The 12448-nt window shown below is 41.1% G+C and overlaps 1 protein-coding gene across 2 annotated transcripts in view; it reads right to left on the reverse strand.

Moving 5' to 3' along the window:
* Positions 1 to 231: 231 nt before the first annotated feature.
* Positions 232 to 12448, reverse strand: part of TOX2 (TOX high mobility group box family member 2) — a 135575-nt gene continuing 123358 nt past the window's right edge. For both annotated transcript variants that reach the window (XM_088480659.1, XM_088480660.1), the window contains exons 4-9: positions 11760 to 11999; positions 10452 to 10679; positions 5821 to 5901; positions 4127 to 4522; positions 3044 to 3174; positions 232 to 1197 (exon numbers count right to left, since the gene is read on the reverse strand). In XM_088480659.1, coding sequence (XP_088336785.1) covers positions 1161 to 1197; positions 3044 to 3174; positions 4127 to 4522; positions 5821 to 5901; positions 10452 to 10679; positions 11760 to 11999 — 1113 coding nt within the window. In that variant the 3' untranslated portion in view covers positions 232 to 1160. The remainder of the gene's footprint in view (positions 1198 to 3043; positions 3175 to 4126; positions 4523 to 5820; positions 5902 to 10451; positions 10680 to 11759; positions 12000 to 12448) is intronic.

The raw sequence follows: 12448 nt of genomic DNA on the forward strand, positions 1-12448 counted from the left end.
CTAAAGAAATGTGTGAATTCCTGTGAGAAAGTGGCTATGTACAATTGAAACTAAGACTGAGAGCGTGCTAACCACTGCAACCAATCAGAGCTGTGCTTTCATTAGTGTGACTTGCACAAAACAGATCAAATCATATTGTTGATTAGTTAGTTACTATAGCATCCTGCACTATTGCACATCTGTTAGAAAACACCAATGTCAGTAAAATGGAAAGAAATCCAAAATCAAACACATTTTTCAAATATTTTTTATTAAAAAGAAAAGTCAAATAAGCAGTTGTGAAACAAAATGAATGTTCTGGCTGGACAGGAATAGGCAGCTCAGAACAAACATAAAAAAGCTATTTTATTATTAAATCAGAATTCTGCTTTGTTTTTTTCTTTCTTCCCATAAATAAAATTGTTGTCAAGGTGAAATTGTGACTGAAAAAAATAGAATAACTTCATGACACAGATAGAAATTATTTTCTTACTGTAAAAATAAAAAGAAAAAAAAAGAAAAAAAATTTGGCAGTAATTTACACATCCTATGTACTGTATAACTAAAAAATGTGCTACAATTAATATAAAATGCTTTTACTATAAAGTAAGCTACTCCTTTTATTTCTATACACAAAAAAATTGTAAAGATGTCTTTATCACAGTCCTAAACCACATGATAAATCTACTTACAACTATTCAACAAATTATATTTTTCATACTCTTATTTTTATGACATTTTTTCTGTGTTTTTTGTATATTTGCACATTTTTTTAAGGTATTTGTCATTTTCCACTTATAAGAATTATTGTTTGGTTTTGGTGGGGTAGGGGTTACTTTAAATATACAATATTAACAAACCTCTTTACATATTTTATGTGCCTGGATGAACTTTGAAAGAGCAACCCCCTCTCATTTACTATTCATCCCCATGCTTTCCATAGCAAAGATGGTGGCAATAAGAGGTGTCTCTTTTGTTCTTTAGAAGTTATGGGAGTTTGGCTTCTTGCTCCACCAAGTTTATATTTGCAAACAAAGCCGATTCTCTGAGACTTGAGAAGAACCAACCACTAAAGTATGCATGTCTTGGTGACTGTGCCATCCTTGTTTTCGATGTCCAGTGCTGTAGACTCTCTGAAATGTCCATTCCTTCAACCTTCATTTACAAACTTGTTTGTGGTTCTAGGTGAGGTAGAGAGACTTGTCTCCTGGCAGAGGACTTTAAGAAAGCAAAAGAGACTAATTTGAGATAACTAAAGTAAAAAAAGACTCAAAGTAAAACCATATTCTAAAAAAATAATGTTAAAGTGGGCTACAGTGCTACTACTTTTTGTAAGCTCATAACTCCCAATATATTTTTGTGCTTCGTTATGATTGAAATACAGTGCTCAAGACTCACATTTCTCTGTGACATTGAGAGTTAACTGTGTGAAAAGAAGCTAAGTTGTCTCAAGGTTACCCATCAAAGATTGCCACTGTTTTCTTTGCAATTAACCAAATAAATGTAGCTGAATCCTGCTAGAGAAGTAAATGATACAAATTAAGCCCTGTATTTCAATATCATGCAGCAGAAAAAAAATAAATTTATTTGCATATTAATTTATTACCAAGAGAATATAAAACAAATAAGATGGAGATCTTCTTCAATGTCATTCTTCTCAGCTTGTAAATATTATTCAAAAATAGTAGTTTTTTACATTAAAAAGGACAATTTAATTTGATATATTTATAATCTTATTAGTATATATATCAAAGTAACATAATTTGTAAAGAAAAATAATTTATCACTGATTCCCTACTTTGTATGGCAGCAGGCCTTGATTTTAAACCACATCCAAGGTTAAATCAACTACTCATTTCAATGGGGTGCTGTTTGTTAATCGGCGGAACACCAAAAACAGACAAACTTAAAATTAAACCAATAGGCTTTCACCTGACTTTCTTACATTTACCGCTTGTACAGTACCATAGCTGGCAAGAATTTCTGACAGATAGACTCATGACATGTTGGGGATTGAAACTTGGGGCCTCATTCAGACCCACTCACAAGCGCTGAGTGCTCGCAAGCGGGTCGATGTTGAGGCCCTGCGCACGTGCAGCGGCCGCACTGCGCGTGCACAAGCCCTGGAGCGAGAGAGAAATGATCTACAAAAGGGGCGGCTGTTGATGGTGATCGACAGCTCGCACCATTTTGTAGGCGGGGTGGGGGGCTGGCTGGCCAAACGGAGGCGTTCCCGAAGGAAGGCCTGCCATTTGGGGGCGGCCCCACTGACATCACTGGTGAGCTTCCGGCTCTATTAGAGCCGAAAGCTCACTGGGGTTTGCGGCAGACGAGACCCTACAACAAGGGTCTCGTCGCAAGCCCCGATGGTCGCGATGGTCTTGACCATCGCTCCCATCAACCTGGCCACTCGCTAAAGCTGTGGGTGGTCACCCACAGCTTAGTGAATGGCCAGGAGGCCGGTTCTTTACAGGGAAGCGGCCGCCCTCATTCAGAGCGAACGCTCGCATTTTGGTCCTTGGTGTGCCCAGAATGCAAAGGCAGATGCAAAACTTCTAAAAAAAAGCCCACTTATTTACTCTGCAATGTCCAGCCATCAATGAGCCATAATGAGACCTAATATCTCTAGAGCAGGGATGGGGAACCTCAGGCCCGGGGGCCGTATAAGGCCCGCGGGATTTTGATCTGGCCCTCTGAGCTTTTTTTCTGCTAACCTCATCTGGCTAGCAGGATGCCTAGAATGGCACTCGGCAGTCAGAATCCCCAGGCGCCACTGCTGCATAGTGTCCTTAGGATGCTTCTTACTGTCACACCGCTGCCTTTACAGCTCCCCGGAGCATCGTCTGAATACTCCGGGCATTGCGGTAATGACCGGCGATTGTGTCCCCTTCCCCGTGTGACATCACACGGAAGGGGCGTGGCCTGCACCGGGTCCGCGACTAATGTTATAAATATCAAAATGGCCCTCGGCAGAAAAAAGGTTCCCCACCCCTGCTCTAGAGCCAAAGTTTCTTATAGATTTCCAATGTAGCTAGTTTTCATTTTTTTTTCTAATACTACTCACTTGCAGTGGTTAATTCCGCACTCTCTGTTTGGAAACTCATTGTCCCACTCTGTGCTTCCAGGGGGATTGGAGGAGGCAGGGGATCGTGGGTCAACATTGTTCGGAAATTCTGATGGGAGATGTGAGAAGTCCTAGTGATAATTGAGGAAAAGAGGAAAATGAATATAAGGCAATAAACAAAGATAACAAAACATAAAACCATAAAAATAAAAGATGCAATGGCAGGTAGAGTGGGGCAATGCTCAGGTATCAGAGCTAATCACAGAACAGAATATAAAGTGTTATGGAAAATATTATATAGTAAAAGAAAGACAAGAGTTTATGGAGACCAAGGACTACATTTACTAATGGGTGGTTGGTCAATGCTGCCAATGATTGGTGGCTTTGACCAATTGTTTTAAAATGACAACAGGAACCAATGCTAAATTGGGCTTGTTTTGTACTGATTCCTGTTGCAATTTTAAAAATATCGGTCAGAAAGGCAGGTGATCAGCAGCTTTGACCAACCGCTTGTTAGTAAATGTACTCCAAACATGTACAGAGCCAGATATTTATCAAGTGGTTCTGCCAAAGTGGTTTAGCCAAATATAAAGGCTGGCAAGTTGCATAGATCACTGACTGACAGTATTTTACACTCCAATCACAAAAATGTGTTTCTGATTATATTGTATTACAGTTTTGAGGCCAGTCATGATGAGTCGGTTTCGTATAAATTAATCTAAACATTTGCTGCAAACTTTAAATTGCTGTATGTAAAGAAAACCTGGAGAAATGGAAGTGAGTGAAAGAGATAAAGGAAAGGTCATGCTGAGAAAAAAACAGAAGTGAAAAAGAAGATTTGTAATTAAAAGAAGAGACTGAGTTGAGAGAAACAACTGAAACAGAGCTAAGGGAGAATAATAGCTGGTTGAGGGACTATAAAGAGTGAGAGAGAGAGACTAAAATAGAGAGTAAGAGAATGAGAGTGACTGAGAGAGAGAGAGAGAGAGAGAGGCATGACATAATAGTGACCATGGTAGAATATTGCGAAACTGAGAACATATAGAGAGAGTGAGAGGATTTCAAGTGTACAGCGGTGCTCACCTGTTGACCTGTGGGGGATGAGCTCATAGGTGACTGTAATCCAATGGTGGGAGAAAGGATGGGAGGTTGTGGTACTTGCTGCATATTGAGGGACTGATTAATGAGGGAGCTGGAAGGGTGACGCATATGCTGGTGGAGGGGAGGGCTAATCTGGAAAGGGGGTGGAGGTGAGGCACTGATGCTGGGCAACATAGATTTGGCATTGAGGCTTCGGGATAGGCTGGGGTGAGGGTGTCCACGGTAACTTGGCAGGTCTGCAGGGGACAGAAAAGAAGCCAGCCCAGGGTATGGTGAAGAAGGCTGTGGGGGCAGGTTATACATAGACTGCTTTGGGAGTATCATTTTGGAAGGCTGACTGGGCTGGGAGTTCTTCGTCTCTCCTTGGTCAGTGTAGCTCTAGGTCATAATAAAATAATGTCAGACTCAAGCATATCTTAAATTTATACTTAGCCTTGCTACCATTTGTACAAACATCAAAATTATCCTTTTTAGTATGATTAAGCCAAGTAAAGCTTAAAAATATATGATTTATTTACCTGTTTCTGCTAAAGGATATAGGAGTCTATTCATAATGTTAATTATCCGGTTAATTGGACCCCGATAATTTACATTTTAACTCGCCGTTGAATCCAGAGCAATTCAGCATTGCTCTGGTGCGGTGACAGCTGATGCAAAAATCAGCTGTCCCGCGAGCAGCTTCAGCAGCTTTCGGAGCAGTGAGACAAGTGCACATGCATGACCTACAGGTCACGCATGCGCACAAGAGCCCCGTTGTTCGTCGGAAGGAGCCGGACAGGGGCGGAGAGATCCAAAAGGATCCCTCTTCGCAACCCGGACCTCCTTCGAATAGGAGTGGGTGAATGCTCCCACAGTCAAGCTCTGAAAAATATTGTATTTTTGGAGCTTGATGAATTCTGTCCCCATACTAGTATATGGGGACAGCGGGCCATTCCACCAGAGAAAGGTATGCAGGAGATATCTGTGATATCTGCTGCTTTACCTTCTTGATGAATGGCCCGAATACTTAATTTTTACAATTGCAGGTGAAATGTGATGATGAATAAGCCCCATAACCACAGAGCTGCATGTAAGAAACATTCATTTAAATACACAATATCCCCGGGAAACAAGATAACGGCCCAACAAATAAAATAATAACACTATAAATGTCACATAAATTGGAGTGTAAGAAACATACATTTAAATCCTTGAAAATGCCATAAACACTATGGGGGCGATTCAATTGTTTGTAGCTCCCATCTAAAATCTACGGGAGCTATTCAACTGTTTGTGCATCCAGCTCCGAGGCTGCACTAATTGCAGAAGTCTGCTTGCCCCCTCCTGAGGTGCAAGCAGAAATCCATGTAAAGCTTTGGGGCTGGTCACTAGTGCTGAGTGTGCAGTTACTATAACGCGCCCGGTATTTAGCACAGCACAAGCTGCTTAACGCGGCTAATCCTGTGCATTCTCACGCGAGAAAGGGCCTGGCCACGCAAACAATTGAATAGCTCCTGTGTAGTATAGACAGGACCTACAAACAATTGAATTCCCCCCTTTATGTAATATCATTTTAATAGTCTTCAAAACCATGTATAATCTGTGATCTTGTATTGGATATACAGTAGCCTCTGAATAATGCATGCTATTAGGGGCTACACCCAGAGTTGGACATTAATAATATTACAGTATGTTACCTTGGAGACCAGACTGGCTCTGTAGGCTGCAAGGGCCTTCAAATACTCTTTCTTGGCTGCCTCAGTCTTCCGTTTGTAGGCCTGCAGTAAATACAATCAGGCATTAATATTAGGGCACTTGTTTCTTACTTTTAATCTTGCTTGTTCTGTTTACCTGTGACTGTTACTTCATGGATCAAACAAACAGGTAATGCACATATAACTGACATTACAGGGGTAACACATAACTAACTACAAGGTAAAGTCCACCAGCAGACCAACCTCATGTGGTTCCATGAAATGAAGGCGTTCTGCTCTGATGCAGATTAACATTATTGTAAAAACACTGAAACAATAACTGGAGTTATAATTAGCATGTCTTGGTGCACATTTACAAATCTTTGGGGTGAAGCACTAAAAGAGACATTGCACAGGCACATCACATATAAGTTATCTTTGAAGAACTATAAATGATATTAAGTACAATGTTTCAGAACTGAAATTCACCTTTTAGGAATTATTTATGAAACTTAGAAAATGTGCTTGCCACAGTGTAAATGTGACTTGCACATGTTCTTCCACCAGAGATGTGCTTCATTATACACAATATACAGAAATGGTGCAACTGGGAATGGAGGTGACAGTGGTGCATCTACTGATGTGTGGAGTTGGGTGGATATGATTGCTCCTTGCTGATGGTGGATTACACGTGAGTAGATAAGCTTGATTTTCAAGGCTATGTCCCAAAACTGTAATGGACAAACAGGTTCATATGTGCACAATGGAAAGCTATGTGTACTGTTTGCCTTGTACTTTTGTAAAACATCTTTTTGTCTGGAACAAACCAAGTGCCTGATGAAGTTTGTTTTCCTATATCACTGCAGTGTGTATGGTATATCACATCATACTGCAGATGAAAACCTCTATTTACTGTGAACTTGAGTGTCCAGGACACAACATTGCAGTGTGTGGATTCTCTTTACCAATCTGCAATGCTGTCCTTCTGGGGAACCAACAACAAAAAGTATGGGGCAACTGTCAATAGGGCAATGCAGTCTGAGACCGAAGCAGCAGAGCTTTGTGTGACTAATTAAATATTTATGTGTTGGTTTGATAGCAGCTACTGAGCTTGGTATCTTTTTCTGCACTAATACTTTCTGAATAACATGTCATTCATGTAACGAAGGGTGTTCTCTTCATATTGTTCAGTTATGGAATATAAATAGCAAATGTATTCTTCTGTAATATCAACACATTAGTTTTAGTGTATCCAAATCTGCAGAGTGTGTGTGTGTGGGCGCACACATATTTTTTCAGCAATATATATGCAGTCAGATTTCATGTTTGCAGCTATCTATAATTCACTTCTGTCTCAGCTCTACAGCTGATTCCGCTATTTATTCCACTGCTTGTTGATAGTTACTTTTTGTACTGACATATCTTTTGTCTGTGTGGTACCTGTATATCCTTACTCAATGCCCCCACCTTTACCCTTCTCTTTTCTTCTGTAGCCCAAGATTATTTTACTTGTTCCTTGATTGAAAGACAATAAAACATTATATAAAAAAATCTAACTGCATAGGCTTTTCATTGTCAGCTCCACCAAATCTTGATGAGCTCTTACAGAATTATGGGACATACTTGGAGTTTGTCCATTGCTTGATGCTACTGAATGCTTTATTCTGAAAGTCAAATGAACTAAAACAGTTAACAAACTATTCTACCATGTCATAGAAGGCAAACAAGGACACATCTCCATGCCACACATCAACCATTATTATAAGGGTTATTTTAAAAGTACTTAAGTTATCACCATCACTGTTTTGCTCTTTGCCTCACTCAAAAACTCTCTGCTACTCTTACATGTTGCCTTATATAAGCCCACTGGCTGGGACGAGTGTTTAGTCCAGTTATGTCATTTATCATTATGTCTCTCTGAAATGATGCATTGTTGAATTTTCTGCTATTTGCCAGTCATCTTTTCATTCATAAAGTGCAAAGTAATAATCATCTGAGCATTGCTTGTCACTTTTATGGAGTTTTTCCATGTAGAGCTATTTTGTAAATATAACCCCTGTCTAGTAGACTTTATATAGATAGCCCATGTCCTGCAGCTTCAGCTGCTTCGGGGCTGACTGCACTGAGCCCTCTGTCTTTGGCTGGTCCTCCCTGTAGCTTTACCAACCAAACATCAATTAATAGATTTTTGTGCTAAGTTCAAATCCAATGATGTTGGCAGGAAGCTGCGGTGGATGGAGGACTCACTGCGGCTTGACAGGAGCTTCAGGAAAAGTGAGTATTATATAGATTCTAGTAGCTGCATATCAAAATTATTATAAACAGGACAGGGGTTTATTTGCAAAATAGCCCCCAAATGAAGTAAAACAATTATTGAAGCCATGCTGTATTATAATTTATGGATAATATAAAAACACTGGCATTGCAAGTTAGAGCTTTCAGATGGACATATTAGCATTGTATTAGGAAAAGCAAGATACAGTATGTGGGATCCCTGCTCATGCCCCATCTCAATTATTTTGGTGGTTGTAAAAACAAAAGATCAAAAATAGAAATAGACATGAAAATTTAAATTCTAAAAAAAAGTTGCTGTTTCCATGAAAATATCGCCCTAGAGATGAGCTTGTCATGTTGTCAGTGTGGTAAATACAGATGTGTCCTCACTCATCTTTGCTGCAATAGCGCCAAACAGCCACTCTTGGCGCACCTGGTCCTGTGAAACTCGGCTAGGGCTGGGCATCTCTTCTTGCGTCTTTTTTGCCGATAAAGGCCCGTATTCAATTTGAGGTGAAAAGTCCAGACTTTTCGCCTGCTGGACTTTTCGCATCCTTCGCCTGTTTTGCAGGCGCATAGGCAAATGCAGGGGGGGTTCCGTCTGCCTGGAAACCCCCCTCCCCAGCACACACCATGACCACAGTAGAAATAGTAATATAATAGAATGTTACTAGAGCTGCATGTTCTTCTCAGTATCACAAATGAAATGATTAGCACCACCTGTGGATCTTTTAAAATGTGTCAGCCAGTAATAAATATACCTGTGCACTAACTAGGAGACCGAGAAAACATGCACTGTTAGGGGTTCACTGCTATAGACCATCAATAGGGTTAATAATTAATACTGTATAATAATACACTATCCAGTACATAAGGAGACCGATATGTACATATATGTCCAGGGCAGTGCTAAGTTCTGCTGCTCCCTCAGATTCCCGGACTTGCTCCAATGCTCAGGAATAATGCCGCATCTAATGGCGTACTGTGATCGCTGGTCCTGTATATGATGGAATTATGCAACACAATATACTTTGTATGTAACATATTAAAGCTGGATAAGTGCTAATTATGCCCTCTTCATGGACAGGCCACACACACTCTAAAATCAAGCATTTGGAAACCCCCCTTTAGAAATCTTGCGTTTGCCACTGAGGCGGAAAACTATTGTGCACATGCCCGCTATTCCCCGTATTCAATTCCAAAGTAAGCAAAATCGGGAACCGGCAAAACTTGGATCCACAAAAAAAAAACGGGAATTTTCGGGAAATAATCCTAGGACTCCCCTAAAGATGTCCAGACATGGGGGATCACTATGGGTACCCCGTTTTTGCCTGCAGAAGACAGTCGGGTTTTTAAATAGCCGCGGCAGGGGCATAAATGCGGCTTGGAAGAAGGTGATGCAGAAGAGCATTTAGAAGTTTTTTTGGGGGAAAATAACTATGCCCATCAAATTTGGGGTACTTGAAAATGGTTGCAAGCATATTTTTAAGTCCCTTAAATGATTTTTAAAAATTTAGCAAAAATGCACCTGCCGCTACTCCCGCAATGAAGAAAACACCTGCCGCATATAAGGGAATCCCTCTGGACTCCATTCCGCTAATTTAGAAGTGGGATCCCTATTTTTTTTTTTTAAACCCCAAAATTGAAATACATTTTTTTGGGTGTCCCTATTTTTTTTTAAACTTTTTTTTAACACAGATTATTTTTAGGGACCATTCCCAGGGGTACAGGCTATTTTTTTTAAGCCTGCACCCCTAAACCCCAATTCTGCACTTTTTTTCGCCTGCTAAAGGCAAGCAAAAAATGATTCCCGTTTTTTTACATTGACTTTTCGCACCGGCGAAAAGTCAATGAAATTGAATAGGGGGATATTGTAAATAGGCGAAAATGACAACGGACTTTTCGCCCCATATTGAATATGGCCCAAAGTCGCAATACAGGAGACTGTGCTGATTTATTTGATATGTTGCACTTGTATATAAGTGGGCGACTGAGTCTCTCAATCAGCATGCAAGGTGCTACAATGCAGTGTCCTAGTCGTCTTGCATCGCGACTTAGAGGCATGTTCGCAAAAACATTTGCCCTACATTGCAGACTTGCACAGGACCTGACGGCTCACTCACACCAGGAATATCGTGCTGCATGGCGTATTGAGGCTAGATAAGCAAGGACACATCAGTACAACTCTATTCTCACAAATGAGTGGAAGCTGCTTAGCTAGACATCTCAGCCTGTTGCAAAATTATTCTGATGCCTTTGACCACAACATGACCCTAGTTAATCTATCATCAATAATAATATTTTTCAGTGAAGAACACCCACCCGCCCATTGGGTAAGATTTATAGAAGAAGACACTCACTTGTTTCTGTTCTTCGCCTAGGCTGTCCCACATAGATGCAACAATTTTAGACACATCTCCAAATGTGGCATTAGGATTCTGACCCTTGATGGCTGCTTGAGTATCCCTAAAAAATAGGGCATAGGCAGACACTGGTTTCTGGGGCTCATTTGGGTCCTTCTTTTTCTTTTTCTTAGGATTTTTGGGTTTTTTACCAAGGTCAGCTGAAGGTCGTTTTTCCCCAGCAACCTGCAAAAGATTCAATCAGTTGTGATAACAGTAAATGTTAGTAGTAATGGGGTGCAAGCTGTAAAAGAGCAAATTGCATGAAAATATGGTTATTAGGGCCTGATTCATTCAGCAAGGATCGCAATTGCAAAGCTGCACGCAGGCAGCTTTGCAATTGCGATCCTTGCTATTAGGTAAATGCAGCAGGAGGTTTATAGCATCCCCTGCTGCATATGCGATTCCAGCACTGTGACGGAGGTCGAAGGCTGGGATCACCATCGTGGCCATCGGTGGTTGATGGTCACGATGGTGGATGGTGCCGGGCCTCTGGCTAGATGAGTAAGCCTCAGAGTACTCAGACTGGCCGGCTTGCGAGCCCAGGACACTGCGTTGATCAAAGCAGATAATGGGCTGGCCACTCCCGGAAAACGGGGCGTACACGCCCCTGTTTCCGGGAATGCAGGCCGCTGCTGCCCCTTAAATGTACCTGCCTGTCAATCAGACACAGGCATCAAAGGGTCAGCGTGCGACTACGCAGGACCCATTCTGCACACTCGCAGAATAAGTCCTACACACGCGCAGATTCCCGATAATCGTGAATCTGCGATCAGCTGTGCACTGCTGAATCAGGCCCATAGTAACTAACAAAGTGCTACAGGAAAATATGTGCAGTAATCCATAAGCAACAAGAGTCATTCACTTTTATTGTGTAAAGTGCAAAGCTAATTTATTATATATTGTTTTGTGTCACTGCAAATCACTAAATAACCCCTGTTTATGCAGACAAACAGCAATGTATTTAAAATTATTTGACTGCAATTATGCTCAGAGAAGGGTTTATTAATGTTAATAACTCATTATGTACTAATGCAGTTTATGACTTTTATGTTTTGGTTTTTTTGGTGCTCAGTTTTACAATAAGTCAGACTGATACAGTATTTGGAGTATTCATACATCAGGCTACTCTGCCTGATTTGAAAGACAAGATTTACTATCATGGCCCCACTTACAGTAGATACATTATGTACTCCTGTATGTATAGTTGTTACAGTAAAGCCTGTAATTACAGAAAAAACAACACCAGAGAAAAGTATTATTTACCTTATAGTGAGAGTCAGTATCCTCCTCCTGGGTGGAGCTAGAAGGGGAGGGCGTGGCTGATTTACTTCCTGGTGGAGAAGGAGATCCATGAGTAACTGCACTCCTCATCCCCATTTGTGAGATAAGCTGCGATTGGCTGAGTGCACTCATGTGACTGGGCAGCATACCAGAACGGTTTATCAGGGAAACTTGATGATTGTGATCATAGGAGGATGCTTCAGAATGTACCAGCTCCTGTATCTGAGGGGGAGAAATTACAGAATGAAACAAGAACAACATGGGAATTCACATTACTACTGCTTTGATGGTCAAAATACATACTCCCTCTTTCTCTATGCAACACCTACTACGATGTATTGCTAGCTATGGGGCATATTCAATTATCTATGAGATTACTGATGCAAATCTTAACGCAGCTATCGCGTCCAATTTCTGAATAACGTGGCTATGCATGCTCCCGTTTCTCACGTTATCCAAGTGAAAAAATTGGGAGTGTTTCTCCTATGTCTCTCCCGGCTTCCCCTATTCCTCCTCTCTCTAGCAGGTCCCCCTCTTTCTCCTATGTCTCTTCTGGCTTCCCCTATTCCTCCTCTCTCTAGCAGGTCCCCCTCTTTCTCCTATGTCTCTCCTGGCTTCCCCTATTCCTCATCTCTCTCTAGCAGGTCCCCCTCTTTCTCCTATGTCACTCC

This window comes from Taudactylus pleione, unplaced genomic scaffold (genome assembly GCF_031769625.1).
Source record: "Taudactylus pleione unplaced genomic scaffold, aTauple2 ptg000256l, whole genome shotgun sequence".
NCBI classification, from domain to species: Eukaryota; Metazoa; Chordata; class Amphibia; order Anura; family Myobatrachidae; genus Taudactylus; species Taudactylus pleione.